A 26,556-nucleotide genomic window follows, 5' to 3' on the forward strand; every position below is an offset into this window, starting at 1 on the left:
TGTGTCTGGTTAAAGATTTTATATTTTGTTTATTTTTTCAAAGAATCAGCTCTTATTTTCATTGATTTTTGTATTTTTTTAGACACTATTTTATTCATTTTTGCTCTAATCTTTAGTTTCCTTCTACACACTTTAAGTTTTATTTGTTCTTATTTTTCTAGTCTTTTAGATATGAAGACAGATTGTCTATTTGAGGCTTTTCTTGTTTTGTCTCTTGTTAATAGTGTTTTTAAGTATTGAAAAATATTTCTATCCCAGCTTTTTTTTTCTAATTTGCAAGAAATAACTTGTGCTCCCTTGTTTATAGTTGAGTTTTGTTTGTATTGGCATCTAAGTGGATAGGGTTTTCCCTTAGACTTGCTTACTGATTGTGAGGAGTGGCTATGACTACAGCAGAAGCTGATCCCATGGAGTATGTTTCGCCCCAGCATGGCATTGGTGTCTGCCAAGACCACCCTTTGAGTGTGCCATTTGTGGCACTAATTATGTTGTGCTCTGTTGTGGTCTAAAACCAGCCACCAGGTATGTTGGTTCTGGAGCCTCTTGGGAGGAACTCTAGTATAGGCTGAAGCCAGCTATTATCTGTGCTCAACCCAGAGCCACTCTGGTAGGAGGCACAAAGCAATCTGAGGTTGGTAGCTGCCTGTACTGGGCCCAAAGGCACAAAGAGAGGACCCCTACAATCCAAGGTGGGCTATCACCAATGTCATTCTTGGGGCCATTCAGCAAGATGCTCCAGGTACAGTGAGTCCAGCTGCTACCTGCCTGAGGCTTGCAGACCTTGGAGAGTTTTAAAGAAATTTTGCAATGTGGGCTGAAGATGGCTGCCCATGAGGCACAGTTACTGAAAAAGCCAAGGGCAATTTGAAAATTGGGTGAAAAGGAGTCTCAGGGAGTCATCAGGTGTGGATCCCAGATCTAGCTGATCCCAGGTCTGGCTGTGATCCGGGTTCGCAGCTAGGAATAGGACCCCGGATTTAGAATGTTACGTTCTAAATGTAGGCCTGTGCCTATAATATGTAAACACAATTCATTTTATTGTATCACGTTTGTGTGGCTGAATGCCACTATTGTACTCTGATATGAGTGGGGCCCATGTAGTCACCTGGGGAGCAGAAAAAGAGCAGAAGCAGAAGCGCTCTCCCCGCAATAGAAGTATACACCTTGCAATAAAGTTGGTGCCTGCCGTTTCATTCTCATGTCGGCCTCTTGTGCATTTTTCCGACTGGGCGTCTCACCACCAAAACCTTCCCTTCTCGATCAGCTTGGCACTGACACCAGGGTAAGGCAAATGATATTTTCCTGGTTAATGCAGATTGAGATTTGGGTCCTGCCTGCACCTGCAGGCTGTGTGTGTGGAGGGCTCAACACTGGCCCAGTGGGCTTAGGATGAGGGTTTCTATGCAAGTGAGTCTTTGTGTGAGACTTTTACGAGGACACATGTGTCTCTATAAGCCCTCCATGTCAACCAGATGGAATGTATACTATTTTGGGTGGGGTGGGGTCTCAGGGAGTTATCAGAGTTGGGCAAGTGCCCCTTGCCCTGAAGCCACACGATTCAGTTTCTCTCCCTATGTCTCTCATGCCTTTTGAGTTACTGTCCCTTTGCTGAGCTTAAGGTGAGTGTTTATGTGTGAGTCAGTAACAAATTTTCAGATCATGCATGTACAAATAAAGAACATCCAAATACGAAAAGAACTAAGGCTTTATTGCTTTTTCATAATTAATGTGTATCTTCATAAGCTTTTATATTTTGAGGAGCGATTTGTGTTCTAAGAGATCAAATTTTGCTTTACAATGTATAAGAATAAAAAAATGGAATGAAAGGTGTTATGGCTCACATTTTCTTAACTGGATCAAAGACATTTGTTTAAAAAAAGCAGTGAAGGCAGGTATAAGGAATATTGTGTAAAGAGGCTATTGCTGCTTAGGATGGTAGCAACATCAGTAGCAACATATGAGGAGGCAACTATAGAAACTTCCAGCACATTTCATTTTCTGTTTTGACTTATAGATATAGGTGAAACATTATTGCTGATCATCTTAGTCCAGAAACCTCAAAAGGAAAAAAAATAGATTTTATATTTCAATGTCTAGAAAGGAGACCAATTGATCTTCCATGAGTTATGTGTTCACTCTTAGGAAAAGTCACTGTGGGTAGAAGAATGTGGTAATAAGAATGCACATAACTTTATGAAGACCCATAACTTTCCCAATAAAAAAGCTACTACAATGTACAATACTGTGTAACATTTTGGGGGTTTCTGTGCTAGTCAGCAGAGAAAGTACAAGATAACATATAAGAGTAATCAGGAGAGTCCATGCTTCATAAAGAGTAGGTTTGAGTAAGTAGCATGGAAACTTAACAGCGTGGTACTATTTTAACATGTATGGTTAGGTTAAAATTGGTTCCTGGGTACCAACTGGGATCATCAGTAACCATTTTCAATGCCATGGGAACACCCAGAAACAAAACCAAAAACAAAATCCCAGGAAGCACCAGAACTTATCTGCATTGAGTTTCCAATTCTAGTTCCTAAGGTTATGATCTGCAGCATTTTTTTTTTAATTTAGGAGCTTTTTGAATATATTTACTAGTATTTAAACTAATAGTTGTACTGTTTTGTTCAACATTATGAGGTGGCTTTCTGTTGTTTACAAGTTAATGAATCCTGAAAAATAAACACGTGAATAAAAAACAAATTTGATTTAAAAAGTAATGTGTAATCAATTAGATAATGTGAGAGCTAACATTTAAATTAATTTTTCTATTATCTCTTTGTCATGATTCATAATATTGAGAGAAATAGCATACTGCATTAAATTTAGTATCTTTCTGAAGTCTGTGTCCAAATCTGTGCATAGACCTGACAATTATCATTATGCTTATGAATAAATAACAATTGTAGCATTTCTAAATTATAATTCTATAAGTTTATAAATTTTCAGGAGCTTATATTTGTGATAGGGTACATGTTAGTGAGATTGGCTTCGTAATGGGGCCATTATTTTTGCCAAATGCAATTGTTCACTAATAACACAATATTAAGAGCCATATAATTCCTCAAAACCCTGAAATAGTAAAAGTATATAGTGATTTCAAAGCTGTACTACTGTTAAAATATTCTTCTTTTGAAGGAAAGAAAAAGGGCATCTGGAGTTCCCAGACTGTGTGTTCAACCTAGCATTCATTATGAGCTTTTTACTTTACCAGTACAAGAATGAGCAGGAAGACTCAGGCCAAGTAGCTGAATTCTTGTACATAGAAAGGACTAGTATACTCAGGATTTATTGATAGTTGGCAAATATTAACAGACTTTGAAGGAGAACTTAAATAAAACTTGTAAACTCCTAGACGTTTTCCTGGGACTAATAACAATCAACATATATGTACAGATGAATAACAGCTTGAGAAAATTCGAAGACCACTTTTTTTTCTCTAATGTCTTTTTTATAGAGCTAGTATCTAGAATTGACTATTAAAGATGAAGAAAATTAGACTAATTCACAACTGGAAACACTACAACTTTGATTTAGGAGATATGGTACAGATATACAATGCGATATTACTCAGTCACAAGAAAAGATGAAAAACTGTCATTTGCAACAACATGGATGGATCTTGAGGTTATCATGCTAAGCAAAATGATTTAGATAGAAAAAGTTGAGAACCATATGATTTCACTCATATATGGGTGAAAGCAATAAACGAACTAGATGAACAAAAGCTCATTGACATGGACAACGGCTTAGTGATTACCGGAGGGAAAGGGGTAGCAGGAGGTAGATATGGGTAGAGGGAGTAAAATATATGGTGACAGAAGGAAATTTAACTTTGGATGGTGAACACTCAATGCAATTTACAGATGATATATTATTGAATTGTTTTTCCTGTTGAAAACACTTGAAACCTATATAATTTTATTAACCAAAGTCACCCCAATAAATTTAATTTAAAAACAAAATAATAAAGATAAAATAAAAAAAGTATTCAATAAAATTTTGAATAAATAAATGTATTTATTTCAATCATCATTCATTAAATATAATTTATAGAAAACACACCTGACTTAGAGCCAAAGGAATACTAAAAATTTTTTAAAGTAGTGCTTTCTTTAAAATCTAAAATTTTGTAGGAAAGATGGTAGGAATACATAACTTTATGTTTGTTGAATTATATATGCAAGAGAGATACAGGTTGGTTATAATGTGTGACAAAAGAGCAGTTTCACCAAAGCAGTATGTGAGATCAGAAGAGGATGGGATGTTTAGCGGGGCAAATCAAGATGAGTGCCATGAATGATGTGGAATTTGAGCTGAGCCTTCAACGTGAGGAGGAAAGCATTGTGGTAAATATTGCACTAGGTATGTCGAGGAAGTCAGTAGTAATACAATTAGGTTGGTATAGCCAATATTCATCAAGGTATAGTGCTAGGTTATGTTAATATTGAAGGACATTTTAGACTTTCTTCTATATTTAAAGGAAAGGGTTCAAAGTTGCTGAGCAATGAAGTGATGCTGTCAGAGTTGGGTTTTAGAAATAAAAATGAGTTGATTTTTTCATACATAAAATAAGACACTGCAAGCAGGAAACCCAGTTAGGAAACTTATTATAGTCCAGAAAATAAGTAATAAGGATCCAAAGGATAGTAATGGATCTAAGGCCAGATTCAGGGAAAACTAAAAAAAGAGGTTTAGCAAACTGGAGGACAGAGCTAGAAATTAGTCTCACCACAAAGACAGCCTAAAAGCCTTTATGTGTACCCATGTGTTAATGACACTACCAGAATTTTCAGGCACATTTCTTTGAAGAAATTGTTTCTAAGAAGAGGTAATATTAGGAAGAGAATAGTTGTCAACAGGAAAAATAATTTAAAAAACAAAAACTAGACAAATTAAAAATACATTTTTGTCTTTTAATGTCAGCTATTTTCTAGTTGGATGTCTAAGTGTGTCATGAGGGACCTGAAAATAAAACTTGAATTTTTCATGAAAAAGGCATCATGAAATCATCAATAAAGATATTCATTTTTAATGAATTATTTAGGTAATTAAAAGACAGCTATGTATCTCCTCACATATTTGATGTGTTGAAACTATTGAAGATTACAAAGTAGGTTGATGCTTCAACATAGAAGTTGAACAATTTTAACATGTTAGAGTTGATATTACTAGATAAAAAAATTTAATTAACATTTATAAAGGTTTTGCCTTTTCCCAGCTGCCTTGAGATTGTTTCTTATTAGAAGCCATGCATTAGTACATAATATTGATAGTTATGTTTTACATGAATCCATGCTGCTATACAGAGACCATCAATATTATAGTGAGGTCCCTGGCCTCTAAACATTCATGTGTTAAATAAAAATAAAATTAATATACTTCTGAAAATAAGGTAAGTAAATATGCAAATGTTTGTATTTACATTGTACTATAATTTTCAAAATAGTTTCTTTGAATATAAAGTAGATGAAGTTCAGTAAAACGTCTTTCCCTTCTCTGATCTGCATGTAGTGACATCTGGGGAGGAAAACATCACTGATGCCTGCGAACATCCTTCCACCCACTAGTTAACTTCTGTTGTCAGAATTTAGTTCCTTTTGCCCAAAATATTAATTTTTTACAAGAAGCCTATCATATGATTAAGAAGCTCAGACTTTAAAGACATATTGTATTGATTCATATTCTACTTCTATTCTTGCTAATCTGGGCAAATTGTTTAAACTGGGATCCAGTGTCCTCTTCTCTAAAATAGAGATAAAAATCACACCTACCTTATAGAATTTTCAGGAGGTTGTATGCAAAGTGCTTAACAGGTTTAGTCATATCATAGGTGCCAAATAGATGATCTATTTTTTTTTTAATATTTTTATTACTGTTTAACTTCTGAGTCCCACTGGAACTGTCAGATGGTCTGAGTAGTGATTGCATATAAGTGTGAAAAGGAAAGTCATAGGAAACTGTTTCCCAGTGTGAGTTCACTGAGAAAAACTATATGTTAAATATGACTAAGAGATGAGCAAACAAATGGAGATATTTATTAGAAAAAGGCACAGGATGAGGACATAACAATGAAGGAGGCAATGAGTAGATGATCAGGGAAGCTAGAAGAATGAAACAGAGGATATTTCCAGGGCACTTGATGTTGGGCATTTTGGGAAACTAAGTCCAAGAATTAGAGATAGCTGTTGAATTTCTTTGTTTTCAAATTCATCTCTTGTGAAAGGGCATGTCTATCTTTTTTAAAGAGGTCTGTCAGGATCCTAGTTGAAAGTACAGGACCACTTAGGGAGGTTAAACTTTAAGTTACTACCCCTAATTTATGCTTTTTTGTTATTGTGTTGTCTATGACAGCTCTCGTGAAAGGCAATGGGTGCACATATGTGACTAAGACATAGATATCTTTCTTGATAAGGGGATGTCAGTGTTTTAGATAATGCAAGCTATGGAATATGAAAGAAAAGTAAGAGTATAAAAGTATGATGTCTGGTGTGTGTGGTGTGGGAAGAGAAGGCCAAATATGAAAAAGAAAGCCTTTTGTTAAAAAGAAGACATTGTCTATTAGAGGGCTATGTGAAGAGAACATATTTTAGGTCTAATGGGAGGGAAAAAAGTGGAGAACAAAAAGCAGGAGTAACTGAAATTATTGTAGACTGGAATCAAAGATGAACAAGTAAGGCAGTGAGGAGGTCTATGCAAGTCTGAAAATAATGTTGAGTCTCTGTTATGTGTGAGATTTATATGTTCCTTGCCATTAAAATATAAACTCCATTAGCAATATATTTTCAATAATACATACATGAATATCCATTTAAAATGTTTTCTAATAATTATCGTTGTTAGAAAATTTAGACAATACAGAAAATTATGAAGGGATTACAAAAACACTTGTAAGACTACCCTGTCAATAATTTCAATAATAGTCTTCCAAAATTTTTACACTCATTATAAATAGATTCTATATAAACTCATTCACTAATTCAATATCAAGACTTCATGTGTGAAAAGCTCATTTCTAGACATTAGGGATATAGCTATGAAAGAAAACAGACAAAATTCCACCCTCACAAAGTTTATATTTCAGTGAGGGGAGAGGAACAAACAATAAACATTAAATGTCACTAACAAATAAATTTTTTAGCATACTTGAGGGCAATAATTGCTATGGGAAAAGAAAATGTATGATGTAAAAAAGATTTTAAGTGCCAGGTTAGGGTCAGTTTGCAATTTTAGATAAAGTAGGTAAGGTAGGTCTTATTGAGATTATGTTTCAGTTAGTTCTTGAAGATGAGTAATATTTTATACATTATAAACTTTTGTACTTTGTATTGTGTATATTATGCTATACTGTATAAATAGATTTACACAATACGATCTTAAAATTTTATACAGTACAGATTTTTATGTCTTTAAACAAATTTTTAAAAGTGTCATAATTAAATCTGAACATTCCAGTTATTTAAAAAATAGTTTGTGTGTGTGTGTGTGTGTGTGTGTGTGTGTGGTTGTACAGGATGTTAATGTTAGAGAGAACTGCTGGGTGAAAGGTAAAAAGAAACTCCTTGCATTATTTTTTTTTATATTTATTTCTGTAAATATAAAATTATTTTAAAAATAAGCTTATTAGAAATGTTTTCATTACTGTAAGCAATATGAAAACACTTATTTATACACCTAAATCTTTGTACTTACATACCAGTATGGTCTTAGGAGTTATTAGGTCGGTGTATGTAAAGTTTAAGCTGTTGATATAATTTCCAAAAAGAATATTACAGCAATATTCCATGTACTTCTATTTCCACTAAAATTTAGGTTATTTTTTTCAGTTATGCCCAAATTTAGTATTTTATTTTAAATATCTGCCCTTTTGAGATGGCTGTGTACTGATTTTTTGGCATAATGGGACTGAGAAAATTCTGAGTTTCTTGTTACCACAGAGAATCATGAGCAGGAATATACAACCTTGTTCCCAAGTAGGGGAAATGGAATAGCGTGGCAGCAGTGGCATGAGCCAAATGCCAGAGACAAGGTGAGTATGTCCACAATTTAGGGCATGCTGATACAGACAGCTGATGAGAACTGAACAGACACTAGATCCAACTCCATCTAGATAGCAACTGTCTCCAATTTCCAAGCAGTTCCAAGCAGTTCAATCCTTTCCTTCTATACCCTGAAATTACTGAATATGCCAATTGGAACTAGAGAGACTATGCTGGGTATCTAAGAAGTAAGTGGAAGAAAAACTGCATTTAAATCTAAATGTCTTGGGAGAATTTACTATTGGCCAAGATTAAGTTTTTTTGACATCATATGAAATGTAAGTGGAAATGACTAAGTTGTCATCAATAAGAAAAAAAAATTCTATTTCTAAAGGCTTTAAAATCTCAAACAAACAATACCTCCTTTAGAAATGATGTTCCAAATTTGGACACAGTTCTAAAGGTGCAGATAACTGAGGAAGACTGCTTCCTCAGCCCCCATCACTGGCATATCTAATGTTTGATAATAGTTTCCAAAAAGAAATGAATTATCGTTTCCTATGTCTTTACTGATTACATGCAAATTTTATAGATTTAATCTTACTTTAATTCAAACATTGGAATTCCATTTCTAGTGCTGAAAGCATACGAAAATTCTGAATTATCAGAAATGAATATAAAGCCATTACCTAATACACAAATCTCTTCAAAGCAGGGCTTATGTCTGTGTAAAAGGGACTGATTTTGTATAATATGGGGTCCAACCAAGTAGAAAATTACGAATTCAGCACGTGAGTTGTGTTAAGTACAAAATTGCTGAAAGATTTCCTAATGTGAATTATATCCTAAAGGCTGGCACTTTTCTTATTGTAAAGGCCCAGGTTGATGGGCCATCCTGTTTCTGTCTTAATTCTTCAACTCAGTTCTTGCAGCATGAAACAAACGTAATGCCTGTGTTCAAATAAAACTGTACTTATATAAACAGGTAATATGATGGATTTGACAATAGTTCACCTATCTTTTAGTTTACACTCAAACTAAATTGAACAATTTTTTGCTTTGGTAGAACTCTTATAATTACATTCATTATATTATTTTAGTGTTTAAAGGAATAGATTTGTATTTAAGGGACAATGGATTAGCTGTCCTATTTCTGTGACCTATGTAAAGGCACAATCATAAATACAAAAATAACAATGGACTAATGAAATTACCTAGTAATTCAGGTATAAAAAAGTATTTTTCACTCAAAGAATACTGTAACAAAAGATGTTAATTTTTACTTCAGTCTTTCAGTGCTCTGCAGTAATTTTTTCAATGCAGTTCTCATGTTTGGTAATAAAAACTCGTTAGAGAAAATTGTAATAACGAAACAAAATCCATGGATTTTATTTTCTCTTCATGTTCATATTTCTGAAGATCTAATTACATTGCAGCTAAGGAGGTGAATATAAGAGAGCAGCTTTGAGTCCAAGGAGATGACAACGCAGTTATGTAAGGTTCTGACAGGTTGCTTGATGTCATTGTCTGATGACTTTGTACATTTCTCAGATTTTTCTGTGTTTCCACAGCTTTTTGTGAGACTTCAGGTAAGTTTAGAATATGCATTAGTTCCTTGATTTATTACTAAAAATGAAAATTATATAACAATCTTACATATGGTCTAGTTTTCCAACTTTGTTTTGGAACCCGGGTTGGCTAGAAAATTACCAGTTTTATCTCATCATATTGTATAGAAATATCATCAATAAGTATTTATCATATGTTATATAAGGCTTTACAAAGACTCAGAGAAGTGAAGACAAAGAACTTGCTTATTTATTTATTTATTTATTATTTATTTTTTAATTACAGTTGACATTAAATATTATTTTATATTAGTTTCAGGTGTACTGTGTAGTGGTTAGACATTTATGTATTTTATGAAGTAATTCTTGCTATTGGTCTATTAACCACCTGGCGCCATAGTTATTACAATATTATTAACTATATTCCCTATGCTATACTTTACATTGTCATGACTAAATTGTAACTACCAATTTTTACTTCTAAAGCCTTTCACCATTTTCACCCAACACCCTAACTCCCTCTCATCTGGTAACCATTGGGTTGCTCCCTGTATATATGAATCTATTTATTTGTTTTATTATTTATGTTGTTCTCTAGATTCCACATATGAGATCATATGATATTTTTCTTTCTCTGAGTGACTTACTTCATTTAGCATAATACACTCTAGATCCATCCATGTTCTTGCTAATGATAAGATTTCATTTTTTAATGGCCAAGTAATATTCTGTTGTATCTATGTACCACCTCTTTACCAATTGTATATTAATAGGCATGTAGGTTGCTTTCATATGTTGGCTATTATAAACAGAGCTGCAGTGAACATAGGGGTGTATATATCTTTCCTAATTAGTGTTTTGAATTTTTATAGATAAAAACCCCAAAGTGGGATTGCTGAGTCGTAAGTAGTTCTACTTTTAATTTTTTTGAGGAACTTTCATGCTGTTTTTCATAGTGGCTGCACCAATTTTCCATCCCACCAATAGTGCACAAGTTTCCTTTTTTCCATATTCTCACCAACACTTGTTATTTGTTGATTTATTGATCATAGAATTCTGACAGGTATGAGGTGATATCTCATTACAGTTTTAAATAAAAATTCTCTGATGATTAGTGACCTTGAGCATCTTTTCATATGTCTATTGGTCATTTGTATTTCCTCTTTGAAAACATATCTATTAAGGGCTTTTGATCATTTTTAAATTGAAATGTTTGGGTTTTTTTTGGCATTGAGTTGTATGAGTTCTTATATATTTTAAATATTAATCTCTTAACAGATGCATCATCAGTGAATACCTTCTCTCAGTCAGTTGGTCAGCTTTTCATTTCGTTGATGGTTTCCTTTGCTCTACAAAAACTTTTTAGTTTGATGAGGTCCCATCTGTTTATTTTTTCTTTTGTTTCCTTTGCCTGAGGAAATATATCGGAAAAGAAATTACTGTTAGCAATAGCAGAGAGTTTACTGACTGTGTTTTATTGTAGAAGTTTTATGGTTTGGGGTCTTACATTTAAATATTTAATCTATTTTGAGTCCATTCTTGTATATGGTGTAAGAAGGTGATTCAGTTTTTTTTTGTTTGTTTTGTTTTGCATGTATCTGTCCAATTTTCCCAGCACCATTTATTGAAGAGACTGTCTTTACCCCATTGTATATTCTTGCATCCTTCATCATATATTAAGTGAGTATATAGGTTTGGATTTATTACTGGGCTCTGTATTCTGTTCCATTAATCAATGTGTCAGTTTTTATGCCAGTACCATGCTATTTTGATTACTGTAGCCCCGTAGTATAGTTCGAAATCAGGTGGTGTGATACCTCCAAACTTGTTCTTCTTTCTCGAAATTGCCATGGCTATATGGGTCTTTTTCGGTTCCATATAAATTATAGGATTATTTGTTTTAGCTCTCTGAAAAATGCCATTGACATTTTGATAGAGATTGCATTGAAACTATAGATTGCTTTGGGAAGTATGGCCATTTTAATGATGTTGATTCTTCCTACCCATGAACACAGTATATGCTTCTATTTATTTGTATTTTTTTCAATTTCTTTTTTCAATGTCTCATAATTTCTGAGAACAGGTCTTCTACCTCCTTGGTTAATTTGATTCTCAGGTATTTTATTGTTCTCAAAGCAATTATAAATGGGATTGTTTTCTTAATTCCCATTTCTGAAAGTTCATCATTGTTGTATAAAAATGCCATTGTCTTCTGAATATTAATTTTATATCCTGCTACTTTACTGAATTCATTGATCAGTTCTAACAGTTTTTAGGTGGAATCTTTAGGGTTCTCTATATGTAGTATCATGTTATTGGCAAATAATGAGAGTTTTACATCTTTCTTTCCAATTTGGATAAATTTTATTTCTTTTTCTTGTCTTATTGTTGTAGCTAAGACTTCCAATATAATGTCGAAGAGGAATGGTGATGGTTGACATCCTTTACTGTTCCTGATTTTAAGGAAAATGCTTTAGCCTTTCTCCATTGAGTACGATGTTAGCTGTAGGTTTGTCATATATGCCCTTTATTATATTGAGGTATATTTCCTCTATTCCCACTTTGCTGAGAGTTTTCATCATAAATGAATGCTGGATTTTGTTAAATGCTTTTTCTGCATCTAGTGATATGATCATATGTTTTTTTATTTTTTGATTTGTTAATGTGCTGTATCACATTAATTGATTTGTAGATATTGTACCAACCTTGCAACTCAGGAATAAATTCAGCTTGATCATGGTGTATGATATTTTTAATGTATTGCTGAATTCAGTTTGCTAATATTTTGTTGACTATTTTTGCATCAATGTTCATAAGCAATATCGGCCAATAGTTTTCTTTTTTTGTAATGTTTCTGTCTGGTTTTGGAATTAAGGTAATGTGGCCTCATAAAAGGAGTTAGGGAACCTTCCCTCTTCTTGAATTTTTTAGAATAGTTTGAAAAGAATAGGTATTAATTCTTGGAATGTTCGGTAAGATTCACCTATGAAGCCATCTGGCCCAGGACTTTTGTTTTTGGGGAGGTTATTGATTACTGATTCGATTTCCTTTGTAGTAATCGGTCGGTTCAGATTTTCTGTTTCTTCTTGACTCAGGCTCAGGAAATTGTGTGTTTTGAGAAATGTATCCTTTTCTTCCAGATTGTCCAATTTGTTAGCGTATAACTGTTCTTAGCATTTTCTTATGATCCTTTGTATTTCTGTGAAGTCCGTAGTTATTTCTCTTCTTTTGTTTCTGATTTTATTTATTTGAGTTCTATCTTTTTTCTTTGATGAGTCTGGTTAAGGGTCTGTCAGTTTGGTTTATTCTGTCAAAGAACAAGCTCCTGGTTTAGTTAATCTTTGGTATTGTTTTTCTAGACTCTGTTTCATTTATTTCCACTCTGATCTTTATTATTTCCTTCTATTCTCTTTGGGCTTTGTTTGCTGTTCTTTTTCTAGTTCTTCTAAGTGGAAGGTTAGATTATTTATTTAAGCTTTTTCTTGTTTCTTGAGGTAGCCCTGTATTGCTACGAATTTTCCTCTCAGAACTGCTTTTGTTGTGTCCCATAGATTTTGAGTCATTGTGTTTTCATTTTCATTTGTTTCTAGGTATCTTTTGATTTCTTCCTTGATCTCTTTGATAACCCATTCATTGTTTAGTAGCATATTATTTAGCCTGCATGTGTTTATGTATTTTCTAGTTTTTTTTCTTGTAGTTCATATCTAGTTTCATACCATTGTGGTTGGAGAAAATGCTTGATATGATTTCAATCTTCTTAGATTTATTGAAACTTGTTTTTTGCCTAACACGTGGTCTATTTTGAAAAAAAAAATTCCATATGCACTTGAAAAGAATGTATATTCTGCTGCTCTAGGGTGAAATATTTTTAAAAAGTCAAATAAATCCATCTGGTCTAGTGTGTCTTTTAAGGCCACTGGTTTTATTTTTTTTTCTTTTTTTGATTTTCTGTCTAGAAGATCTGTTCATTGGCATCAATAGGGTTTTAAACTCCCTTAATATGAGTATATTACTGTCCATCTTTCCCTTTATGTTGTTCAATATTTGTTTTATATATTTAGGTGTTTTTATTTTGGGTGCATAGATGATTACTATGGTTATATCCTCTTGATGGATTAATCTCTTTATCATTATGTAATGTCCTTTCTCATTTATTGCTGTCTTTGTTTTAAAGACTATTTTAGTTGATATAAGTATTACTGTCTTAGCTTTTGTTTGTTTGTTTGTTTGTTTCCATTGCATGAAATATTTCTCCATCCCTTTACTTTCAGTCTGTGTGTGTCTTTCAATCTGAAGTGGATCTCTTGTAGATAGCTTATGTTTGGATCTTGTTTTCTTATCCATTCAGCTACTCTATATCTTTTGATTGAAACATTTAATCCATTTACATTTAAAGTAATTATTGACAGGTACATAGCTATTGCCATTTTATTATTTATATTTATGTTCTCCACTCCCCTCTTCCCATCCTTCCTAAAGTATTCTATTTAAAATTTCCTGTAATACTGGTTTGGTGGTTATGAACTCCTTTAGCTTCTTCTCATTTGAGAACCTCTTTTTTCTCACTTTTGATTCTAAATGATAGCCTTGTGAGGTGGAGTGATCTTTGTTATATTTTCTTTCTTTTCATCAGTTGTATGCCAATGCCATCTGGCTGGCAATGTTTCTGTCGAGAAATCAACTGACAGTCTTATGAGAATTCCTTTGTAACTAAATAGTTATCTTTCTTTTTTGCTGTTTCGGAATTTTCTCTTTGTTTTTAACATTTGTCATTTCAATTATGATGTGTATTAGTGGGTGCCTGTTTGGGTTCATCTTATTTAGAACTCTCTGCACTTTCTGGAAATGTATGTCTATTTTTCACTAGGCTAAAGGTTTTCAGTCATTATTTCTTCAAATAGGTTCTTGATCCCTTGCTTTCTCTCTTCTTTTTCTGGTACTCCTGTGATAGAAATGTTGTTACACTTAATATTGTTTCAGAGGTCTCTTAAGCTATCCTTATTTTTAAAAATTCTTTTCCTTTTTGTTTTTCTAATTTGGTGTTTTCTGCTACTTTATATTTCAAATCACTGGTTTAATACTCTGCTTCATTTAATCTGTTTGGATTCCTTCTAGTGTATCTTCATTTAAGTTATAATATTCTTTATTCCTGACTGGTTCTTTTGTATGTTTTTTATATCATTTTTTATGCTTAGTATCTTTTTATTGAAGTTCTAAGATCCTAGATTATCTTTTTAACCAGTGTTTCAAACTTGTCTTTGGTAAGTTGCTTGCTTCTATTTAATTTAGTTCATTTCCTGGAGTGTTCCTCTGTTCTTTCATTTGGGACATATTTCTTTGTTTTCTTTAGCTTTTTGACTGTCTCTATATTCATTTCTATGTATTAGGTAGGACTCCTATGTCTCTTAGTCTTCACTGGTTGACCTTATGTAATATAGTTCTTGTTTTGGAATTATTTTTCCATCACTTATGATGGAATTATTTTTCCACCACTTATGATTTATCTGTGTGCATCCCATCAACATTCTACATCTGTGAGTAGAATTGCCTCTAGGGTGAGAATTGTCTCCACCCACGACATATAGTCTGCTGTGTGTGGGTTGACCTCACAGAGCACAATTTACCCCATCAAGTTCCTGTGCCTTTCGAGAACACCCTTTGGGGGTTTTGCTTGTGGGGCTAATTGGTTAGTTCGTTTTTGGTGGTCTGAAGCTGGCCTTTAAGTTTTTTAGTTCTCAGGATTCCTGGTAGAGGCTCCAACGCAGGCCAAGGTCAGTTGCTGCCTGTGACTGGCCAGGAAGTTGCCTGGTAGGAATTACAAAGCTATGGTAGGTCACTGCCTGTGCTGTACCTGAAAGCGTATGAGAGAAGTCATGCTGAGGACCGAGGCTGGCTATGGCCACCACCAATTTCAGGCCTGGGGCAGCTCAGCAAAAGACTCAGGGCATCCTGAGACCTGATGCCACCTGCCAGCCTTCCACAGGACTCAGCCACTAAAAGAGCCTTGGACAGTAGGTGAGTTAGGTAAGGCAGGCTTCCAGGTAGTCACCAGGGTGAAGTGAGTGGTGTTCACCAAGTTAATGCTGATTCAGATTTGGTACCAGTGTTGAGGCTTGGGCCCCTCCCAAAGTCTCAGAGAACTCCTAAGCCAGCTACCACCCACCTTAGGTTCTCAGACTCTCTAGTATTGCCCAAGAAGTTGATTGCTCACCATTGAAAGTACCCCCAGTGGTGGGCTGGGGCCCCTTGCCCTCAGGGGAAATCTCCACTGCCAAGATATTCCTCTAGATGTTCACCCACCACTCGTGGGTGTGGAGCTAGCTCTTTCACATTTCTGCCACTCCTACCAGTCTCAGTGTGGCCTCTTCTTTATATCTTGAGTTATAGAACTTCTTTTTAGTTAGTCTTAAGATGGTTCTCCAGGTTGATTTTTCTATAACTTAGTTGTAATTTTGATGAGGTCATAGGAGAAGACAAACACAGTATTTATCTACTCTTGTCATCTTGCCAACAACTTTCAATAAGCTTATTTTTAATAAAAATGAATAAGTACTTAAATTTAAAAAATATATTTTCAGTGTTTATAGGTTAAAAGAAATATCTGCTCAGATTAATATAAAAAGAATTTCAATAAATAAAATTTACTACCATTTACCTTTGGACAGTTTCTTACTGGTATATGTATGAGTATGTGTGCATATTGTAAAGCAGTTATACTAGCTCTAAGATATTTTATCTTGAATTATTTTTCCATCATTTATGATATATCTGTGTGCATCCCATCAACATTCCTTTAACATCTGGCTCTTTTTATATTAGCATTTCCCATTGGCTTTTTCTTCTTAAAGCTGCAATTCATGAGTATGAAATTAAGTAATATCCTGAATTAACTGAGGGAGAATCTTGCACTTGCTAGAAAAAGAAAATTGTAGGAACTAGATTTACTCTCCTGACTGAATCAACCAAACAAACACAATATCTAAAGAATGGTTTACAAGACACCGAGCATCAGGCAACAAATAACAGTATGTCTGAAAGACAGTAAACACGTGAGATAAGCTCTATTGTTGTCTCAGTATTCTGTCCTCAGAGATTGTTCAGGCTGCAGTACAAGGAGAGAGAATCCAGGTGGATCCTGGCCAACTTATGGAGGTTGTGAGATTGAGATGAGTGTCAAGAGAGACTAAAAAGGTTGGCGTTCACAGGACAGGATACAGAAAGGAGAGAGCTGCACAGAGAGAGAAAACTCAAGATATCTACAAAGGGCCTCCTGATTTATTCAGCAGAGTACTTGTTAGCACATGCATTTGAGAAAACTAATAGAGACCAGAGAAAGAACCTGAAAAGATTAGAGGAAATGGTACCTCACATTCACACAGGACCTGAAATAGTGCCTGTTCCCACCAGTCAGATTGGAAAACTCATAATTCATTGGACATTGGGAATAGTACTCAGAAGAAACATGCCTAAATAGTAGGGAGTTACTAGTCTTCGACTCAGATTTGACCTGTCCCTGCCTAGGAAATCTTAACTGCAGAACCCCAAAGGATCAAACCATTTCTAATAACTTAACTACATCCTACATCTAGGTTTAAGACTATTCATAGGAATAAAAAATATCCAGAGCACCAAAGAAGGCAAAATTTACAATGTCTGTAAACTAGTGAAAGATTATCAGACATGAAAATAAACAGGAATATATAATGAGTAAAGAGGAGAAAATTCAGTCATTCAACTGATGAAGAACTTGCACAACTCTTAGAATAGCAGAGGATATTGAAATAGCTACCATAAATATATTCCATATGTTCAAAAAGTTATGGAGTGATAAGCAAGATTAAAAAAAGCCAAATAAAGTTTCTAGAGATGAAAATTACAATAACAAAAAATATATAAGGTCAAATTATATATCACAGAAGAAATGGATAGTGAACATGAAGACATGAAAATAGAAACTCTTTAAAATAAAACACAGAGGAGAAAAAGAATAAAACAATGAAAAAAGCAACAATGAGTTGTATGACAACATAATATATGTGTAAATAGAACCTCAGAAAGGAGGAGAAGGAACAAATAGATAATTGATGTCTGAAAAAATTTAAATTTTATTAAACTTCTAAACCCAAAGATCTAAGAAACTATGCATACACATTCCAGGAACAAGAGACACAAGGAAAACCACCCCAACTTACATCATAATCAAATTTTTCAAAATCAGTGATAAAAAAAATCTAAAACCAGTAATAAGGAAGAAAAAAGAACATATTACATACAAAGCAAAGAGGAAACAAGTAAGAAAAAAGTGAAATACACTTTTAGAGTACCTTAAATAAAACCCTGTTAACTTAGAATTACTGCAAAGACATTTTTCAAAAAAAAGGTAAAATATTAATATTTTACAGACAGAAATATTCAGTTTATCATTAGCTGATAGGCACCAAAAGAAATGTTAGGAAAGTAAACAATATACTAGATAGAAATATGGATCTACACAAAGGAACAAAGAGCACCAGAAGCAGTCACTATATGTGTAAATAGATAATATTTTTCTTATTTTAATTTAAAAAGAAAACTGACTTTTTAAACATATTTAAAAATAAAATTCTAAAGTAATTTGAACTGAATGAAAATTAAAATGTATAAAAATTTTCAGATGCCACCGAATGATACTTATTGGGTAAATTTATATATCTAAATATAAAAAACAGTTTTTATATCAATGACTTCACCTTCTACCTCAAGTAACTAGAAGTATATAAAAGATCTGTACTCTGAAAACTATAAGCCATTGATAAAATAAATTTAAGATGACACAAATGAATGCCCATGTATTAGAAAAATTAATATTGTTAAAATGTCTATACTACTCAAATCAATCTACATAATCAATGCATTCTTCATTAAAACACCGACGACATTTTTTTCATAGAACTATAGCAAATAATCCTAATATTTGTATGAAGGCACTACAGATCCTGAATAGACAAAGCAACCTTGAGAAAGAACAAAATTGGAGGTATTTCTCCCTGATTTCAAATTACACTACAAACAAAATAATCAAAATGGTATGGTGCTGGCACAAAAACAGACACATAGACAAATGGAATAGAGAGCCTAGAAACAAACCCACAAATATGTGGTCAAATAATCTAAGTGGTGTTAGGAGAACTGAGCACCTACATACAAAAAAAATAAAAAATAAAATTGAACCACTATCTTACAACATACACAAAAATACATTCAAACTGAATTAAAGGTGTCGATATAAGGTTTGAAACCATAAAACTCCTAGAAGAAAGACAGGCCGTAGTTCTTTGACCTTGGTCTTAGCTATATCTAATATCTGTCTGTCTGTCTGTCTATCACCTATCTATCTATCATCTAAATTTTAACCAGTCTCCTCAGGCAAGGGCAACTAAAGCAAAAACCAATAAATGCAATTACATCAAACTAAACTTTTGCATAGGGAGGGAAACCATTAATAAAACAACTTACTGAACAGGAGAAAATATTTGTGAATCATACATCTTATAAGGGACTAAAATATAAAATACATTAAAAACATATAATTTAATATTAAAAGAGAAACAACTTGATTAAAAAAATGGGCAGAAGACTTGAATAGACTTTTCCTAAAGATGAAAAACAGATGGCCACTAGACATATGAAAAGATGTTCATCATTAATCATCAAGGAATTGCACATCAAAACCACAACCTGACACCTGTCAAAATGGCTATTATCAAAAGACAAAAAAATAACAAGTGTTAGTGAAGATAGGGAGTAAAGAGAATCCTTATACATTGCTGTTGGAAATGAAAAGTGCTGTAGCCACTATGGAAAATAGTATAAAGTTTCTTCAAAAAATTAAAAATAGAACTGCCAGGATTTCATTTCAGGAAATGTATTTGAGGAAAAGAAAAATGCTAATTTGAAAAGATATTTTCATTGCAACATTATTTATAATAGCCAAGATATGGAAGTAACTTAAGTGTCCATCAATAGATGACTGGATAAAGAAGTTGTGGTATATATGTATACAATAGAATGTTATTCGGCCATAAAACAGTGGAATCTTGCTCTTTGCAATAACATAGGTGAACCTACAGAGCATTACACTAAGTGAAATAAGACTAACAAAGACAAATACTATGATTTCACTTCTATGTGCAATCTGAGAAACAAAACAAAACAAATGAACAAACAAAACAAAACAGAAACAGACTCATAAATGCAGAAAACAAACTTGTTTTTACTAGAGTAGGGAAGGGTTGGAAGGGCAGATAAAATGGGGTAAGGGGATTCAGAGGTACAAATTTTAGTTATAAAATAAATAAGTCATGGGGATGTAATGACAGGATAGGGAATACAGTCGATAATGTTATAATGACTTTGTATTGTGACAGATGGCAACTAGACTGATTGTGGGGATCATGTCATAATGTATGTAAATATTGAGTCATGATGTACAACTGAGACTAATAGGGTATTGTATTTTATACAACAGTTTTAAAATGTAAAATTAAATAAGGCAGAAGAGAGACAATAAGAAAGATGAATGGAAATCAATAAAAGAAAAAAGGAACACAATACAGAAAATCGATGAAGCCAAAAGCTTCATTTAAAAAAAAAATCAATAAAATTGATTGATGGCTAGCTAGAATGGTTAGGAGAAAAAGAGGGAAGATACAAATTACCAAAATCAGGCATGAGACAGGTGACATCATTAAAGATGTTTAAGAATAATAATACAATATTTTTACAACATTGTGTCAATAAATTTGAAAATTGTATGAAATGGACAAGTTGCTTATAAGACACAACCAAATTTCACTTAAAAATAATCTGAATAGTCATATATGTATTAAATAAATTGAATTTGTAGTTAAAAGCCTTATTTTAAAGAAAACTCTGTGAATAACTTCACTTGTGAATTGTACAAAATATTTAAGGTGGAAAAATATTAATTCTATACAAAATTTTTCTAAAAACCGAACTCTCCACTCATCCCGTGAGGCCTGCATTACCATAATACTAAACTCAAAAAGATTACAGTAAAAGAAATCTATAGATCAATATCCCTCATAAATATACAGAGAACAATTCTTAATAAAACTTTTGCAAATTGAATATAATATGAATAAGTGGAATTCAACCCAGAAAATAAATGAGGTGAATGTGATGAAAAATTTAACATTCAAAATTAAATCCATGTCATTTACCATATTAAAAAACTAATAAATAAAACCCATAAGATCATTTCAATAGATGCAGTAAAAAACATTTGGTAAAATTCAGCATTTATTCTTGATTTAAAAATTCTCAGCAAATTTGGAAGAGAAGAGAATTCTTTCAACCTGAAAATGGGTTATGAAAAAAGCACTAATGTTAACATCGAGTTAAGCATCATACTGAAGGGTAAAAGACAGAATGAATGTTTTCCTTCTAAGATCATGAAAAAAAATAATGGCCACTCTTGCCACTCTGTTCAACATTATACAGCCATTCAACATCAACCAATAAAACAAGGTGGTAAGAAATTATAATAAGCATTGATAGCAAAGGAAGAAGTAACATGGTCTTTATTTGCAGACAACATGACTGTCAATGTAGAAAGTACGATGTAATTTTCAAAAAACGTTACTAGTAGAACTAGTAAAACACTAATAAGTGAATTTAACAAGGCTGCAGAATACAAGAGCAATACACACACAAAAAAGAATGATCAGCAACTGAAATAAAAACAATGCCATTTATAAAACTATTAAATTATTAAGTATTTATGGAAAATCTACAAATGATGTGTGGGACCTGTAAACTTAAAATGATAAAACATTGGTAAGGTCATTGAGGAAGACATATATAAACTGATAGGTGTACTATGTTCATAGTTTGGGGTTTCAATATTGCAAAGATTTTTAATAACACCAAATTGATCTATAGATTCAACACAATCTTAATTAAAAGTCTAATATATATCTTGGGGCTTCCAGACAAGATGACAGAGTAGTTGGATGCTGTGCTCGCCTCCTCTCGAAACCATATCAAAATAACAATGAAACTACAGAACAACCATCATTGGGAGTTGCCTTAGGTCTAGCTGAACAGAAGGGACATACATACGAGGCCACCTCGAGTTTGGTAGGAGGAGTGGAAATGTGAAATGGGGTGGTCCAACACCCGTGTGTGGTGGTTGAGATTAGGAGGGATGTTTTGGCTACATTGGTCCCCCTGGAGAAGCAAGGGGTCCCAGCTCCACACTGCGTTCCCCAGCATAAGGTTCCAGTGCCAGGAAGAGAAGTCTCCAGAACCTCTGTCTGAAACCAGCAGAGATTGTGGCTGAGACAGAGAGCTGCAGGATGTTCTCAGATGTTCCCCTTAAAGGGCCCGTGTGTGAACTTACTCGGTGACAGACTCACTTGTTTGAGCCCCAGTTCTGGGGCAGCTTCCCAAGGAATGCCAGAGACATATGGGAAGGACCTGAATTATCTGACTTCAGGTGAGGGCTGGAGGGGAGGCTTTCTCTCAGACAGGTGGGTTGGCAGATTCCATTGTTGTTTTTTTTTTTTGAGCCCACCCCACTTGGCATGAAGAAACAGGTGGCTACCATATCTGAGTCTCCTTCAACCTGACTGACTCTGTCATCGTGCCCAGGTGACTTCCTGAGATGCTACCCCACCAATGTGCAGGCTCACCAAGCTACTTCCAGTGGCTTTTCCATACAAATAGCCTATCTTGGCTAAAGCTGTGAATTTTCCAAAAGCTCTCACAGGTTCACAAATCCCAACTAAGCAGCATCTGGCCTTAGTATGCCCCATACCTCTTGCTGAGCAGCCTCAAGCCCAGCAGTAGTGGCAGCCATCTGTGGATCCTGGTTTGGCCTTTGAAGGCATCTATAAGCCCAGAACAAGTGGGAGCCATCTGTAGATTTATTGGTCACTCTTGCCAGGTGGCTCTGGACAGCGCACAGGCTGAGGCTAAACTTGGCCTGCTGCTGGGCCCCTCCCAGGGGACCCTTGGGCAGGCATATCCAGTGGCTGGATTCAGTGGGAGCCAGGGCACCATCCAAGGCTACATCTGAGGAGGACACACCTGAAGGGCAGACTGGGAAGGCACCAGAGCCCAGCTAAAGTGAATCCTGCTTTGTATGGTCAGCTCCTCACCAGCCAATTATCACAATCAATCAACCCAAGGGTCATTCCTTCCCATCGATGTGCAAACAGAAACCAAAGCTCAACTACAACAGGAGGCATATATAACCCGTACAAAGGATACACCTTGAGCACCTGGTTCAGGTGACCAGAAAAGACTGTGCCACTGGACCCCACAGGACACCCACTACATAAAGCCTCTTTACTAACACTGAGTGACTTAGGAACCCTACTTAAGCCATCTATGTTGGTGATAATGTAGTATTTTCTACCATTACCACATTATTTCCACCCCCTCTGAATCATTTTGGGAAGATCACAGCCACACCCCATCCAGTTGAAATTGAAGTCCCAGAATTCTCTACATGACTACTTAGTTGGTAAGACATTTTGTTTCCTGTCAGAGGCTCTAAACGTTAAACATTACACTTACCACTGTCTTACCACTGTCTCAGACTAGAAAGCATTTTGGAAAACGAAGGTTATCAAACACTTCTTTAGTAAGTGCCACTGTCAGAATTTTATATCTCACTTCCTCACCGCAATCACTGCTCAAACAAAGAACTAATACTTTCAGCTAATGATGCTTTAGAAGTGAGCCTGTGACCTGAGGTGGACATCTATGGTCAAGATTAGTATCTTCAGTTTGGCCTTCCTCAGTTTTATAGTCTCCCATGACTAATTTACAATGCAGGACATAATTTTATTACACGATCACCACTCAATTTTTCATCAGTTTGAATTCTATTCCTTAAATACTCATGTTAATTTGTTCACATAAGGATGACACTTGTTGGGATCTGAGTAGATCAAACTGATACCTTTATAATTCTTAGCAAACAATTATTTTTCTTCTCCTTTTCTGTGCAATGAACTCTAATGTTACTTCAGTCTTAGTTTAGAGCATTTCTGTGGCTTCTCCCATGTCTGGCCCAATCTTAGGAAAAATTAATCGATGTACTTGTGCTTGTGTAGTGCCGATTAAATGTCATGGTGCATTGTGGATTATTGATGATTTGTCTCTTTATCCTTCAAGAACAGTAACTGTCTAGTTATTCTTTTGAATCCACGACTTAGTACAGATCTGGGGTTATATTATGTACGCAGTTCATCATGATTCTTTATTCACACAGTAGTTTTAAAAATTCAAGAAACAGTAAATTTATTTTATTCCTTTAATGATTATTGTTATTAAAAGGAGGTATAAAGTCCTGCTCCCAAGTCCAAACCTCTTATTAACTTAAACTTTGAGTTTTCTGAATTACCCAATTTGAAGTAATTCTCTTTAAACCTGAAAAATGGTTTTATTGAAATGTTTGAGATAAAAAATATGTATTGCAAGAAGCATAGACAAACATTTCAAGAGTACAAAATCAGTTTTAGGAATAACATCATTTACCAGTAAACCAACATTGAATTAGAAATATGCAAAACATTTTGATATGTTTTGTTTGTTTTTTAATACTTAACACTCTTTATTTATAACTTAGCTTCCCATGGGGAGGTCACTGGTTGCAGGCATTTTATCTATCCACTCAATTTAGCCAGGCTCAATCTACTCAATGCATTTTATCTATCCAGGCTCAATCTACTCAATGGTATAATAGTTCACCACTCTGAGAATTGAATTGTAATAAATCCAGTGATAAGGATTTTCTTCAATGGATCCCAAAGTTAGCTAGAACTTTTAACATCAAGATGTAAAAGCCTGTAAAGTGTTCTAATTCTCTCAGTTCCTATCCCACAGGAGACTAACTTCAGAATTTCCCTTAAGTTTCTCATTTAAAAATAATTCAATTTGCTTTTATAATTGTTCAATGACTGCTTTTTTTGTGTACTGATGATGGTTCACTTACTGAACCATAATTTTCTTTTAAGATCAGGTTACTGATTTAGGGCTTTATAAACTTTGTAGTCTGGTCTGGATTTTCACTGAGAATGACCTTCTCTTGATCGTCTCCTAGATCCTAATTAAGAAAAAGAGAGAACATATAGATTGTAAATGTGATGAAACTTTAGAGTTTACAAATATGATATTCTATGAATAACTATATCTATAAAAGACCATCTTTTCTAATTGTAATAAAACTTTAGTTGGTGTTTTAATATACTTCATTTATGATGATGAAATCAAGGTTATCCTGGGTTTAAAGGTACATGTAAATAATAATTTAAAGTGATGATTTTAGTTCTTCAGTAAATTTGAATAAACTCTTCAATTAAAAGTTACTTGTACAATTGATTATTTAATTTCAAATATCTGTATCGAATTAGCTTAGAATGTATTTATAAGCTGTGCCACATCTTGTGACTATTAGTATGTAATTATTTTAGAAATTCCAAACTTGTAATTTATTCTAAGTTCTACAAGAGGAATTTGAGATTTTTGAATGTGTCAAAATATAAGGTAACCTAACTGGGAGCTTAGAAAATGCTCATAAGCACAGTTATAAATAATGTTGTAGTGCATGGGTTATATAAACATGCATATAGTCTACATATTATATGAAAATTTTGTACATAAGTATATTAACATTTTCTTTTTGTGTACAGCTTTCCTTTATGCTTCCAACTGTAGTCTCATCTCAAATAATAACATTTTACAGAGTTTAATTCCTCCTAAACCTACTTTTGCTCAGCTCTGATATTCAAGGATTTCTTTTCAATTTAATTTTACTTGAGTCTTCCTCAAGCGTTCAATATATCTAGCAGTTTGCAGGAGTATAATTGCCTTTCCTTTAATATTTGTTATTCTTAGATGTTACTGAGAGTGCAGAACATGAACCATTTATTTTCTGATTCTTGTCATTAAAATAATTTGCTCCCATATTCACAAACTTTTCTCCCTGTCAGAGAGCAAAGTCCAATAAAATATATTAAAGTACTCTCCTTTTCATTGGTTTCTCTTAAAATAACAAAATAAGTGTCATATATGCATATTACTATAGTTAATACATTTACCTTGAACTCTTTTGTTGGCTTGTATCTTCCTCACAGGTATGTCTAAAATTAAATAGTTATAGTTAGAAAAAAACTTTGAAATTATGGCTAACATCAGACAGGAGACCATAGTTAAGTAGAAAAGTATAAATCTTAAAATAAACATCACTTGAACATGTAGATTTTCTTTTGGAGTACTCAATTTCACAAACATGATACTTTTGCATGGGCAACAGACAAAATGAACACTTTTCTCTATATAATATGATGAATGTTCACTATTTGCAAAGCATATTGTTTCATTATGGCATTTAAAGCCCCATATAATGTGCCACTTTTCTATAGAGATTTACATGAGGTTTTTATCCTTTTAGTAAAAAGCATGACTTTATGATTAGAGTATGTTTAATATTATATAAAGTTTAGCAGAAGTATCTTCTCAGAGTTATCAACTTATTCTTATTTGTGATGTATCAGACTTCTGTCCCTGTAAATTCTCGTTGTAAATTAATTCATGATTATCTTAGCGTATATGAGGACAACAAAATACCACTGGCCAAATAGCTCTAGAAACATAATAAGCAATTCAGGAAATGTATGCCAACATGTCCCCCAATTTAATTCCAATCCTATAAGACCGTTAAAAAAATTAACTATTTGAAGATAATAAAAGTTTTCATATTTAAGACTTTCAGATGTCTATCACTATGAAGTTTTTGATTATTATAGTTGTAAAATATTTCTCAATTCCCTTATTTGTCTTTTACTTCATCATAAGACCAAGCTGGTAGACCTAAAGTCATATTTTCACTCTGTTGTTGAGCATTTGCAAAGAGGTTCCTACAGTGACTTCATTTTTCTCCTTACTTTTATTTTTTCTCCAAATTTTGACTTCTTGCTTTTAATATATCATCTATA

At 33.7% G+C, this 26,556-nt stretch overlaps 1 protein-coding gene across 2 annotated transcripts in view; it reads right to left on the reverse strand.

Moving 5' to 3' along the window:
* Positions 1-24,558: 24,558 nt before the first annotated feature.
* POSTN (periostin) overlaps positions 24,559-26,556 on the reverse strand; it is a 34,058-nt gene continuing 32,060 nt past the window's right edge. For both annotated transcript variants that reach the window (XM_011361848.2, XM_011361846.2), the window contains 2 exons: positions 25,660-25,701; positions 24,559-24,665 (listed from right to left, as the gene is read on the reverse strand). In XM_011361848.2, coding sequence (XP_011360150.1) covers positions 24,628-24,665; positions 25,660-25,701 — 80 coding nt within the window. In that variant the 3' untranslated portion in view covers positions 24,559-24,627. The remainder of the gene's footprint in view (positions 24,666-25,659; positions 25,702-26,556) is intronic.

Source organism: Pteropus vampyrus, unplaced genomic scaffold (assembly GCF_000151845.1).
Source record: "Pteropus vampyrus isolate Shadow unplaced genomic scaffold, Pvam_2.0 Scaffold71, whole genome shotgun sequence".
NCBI lineage: Eukaryota > Metazoa > Chordata > Mammalia > Chiroptera > Pteropodidae > Pteropus > Pteropus vampyrus.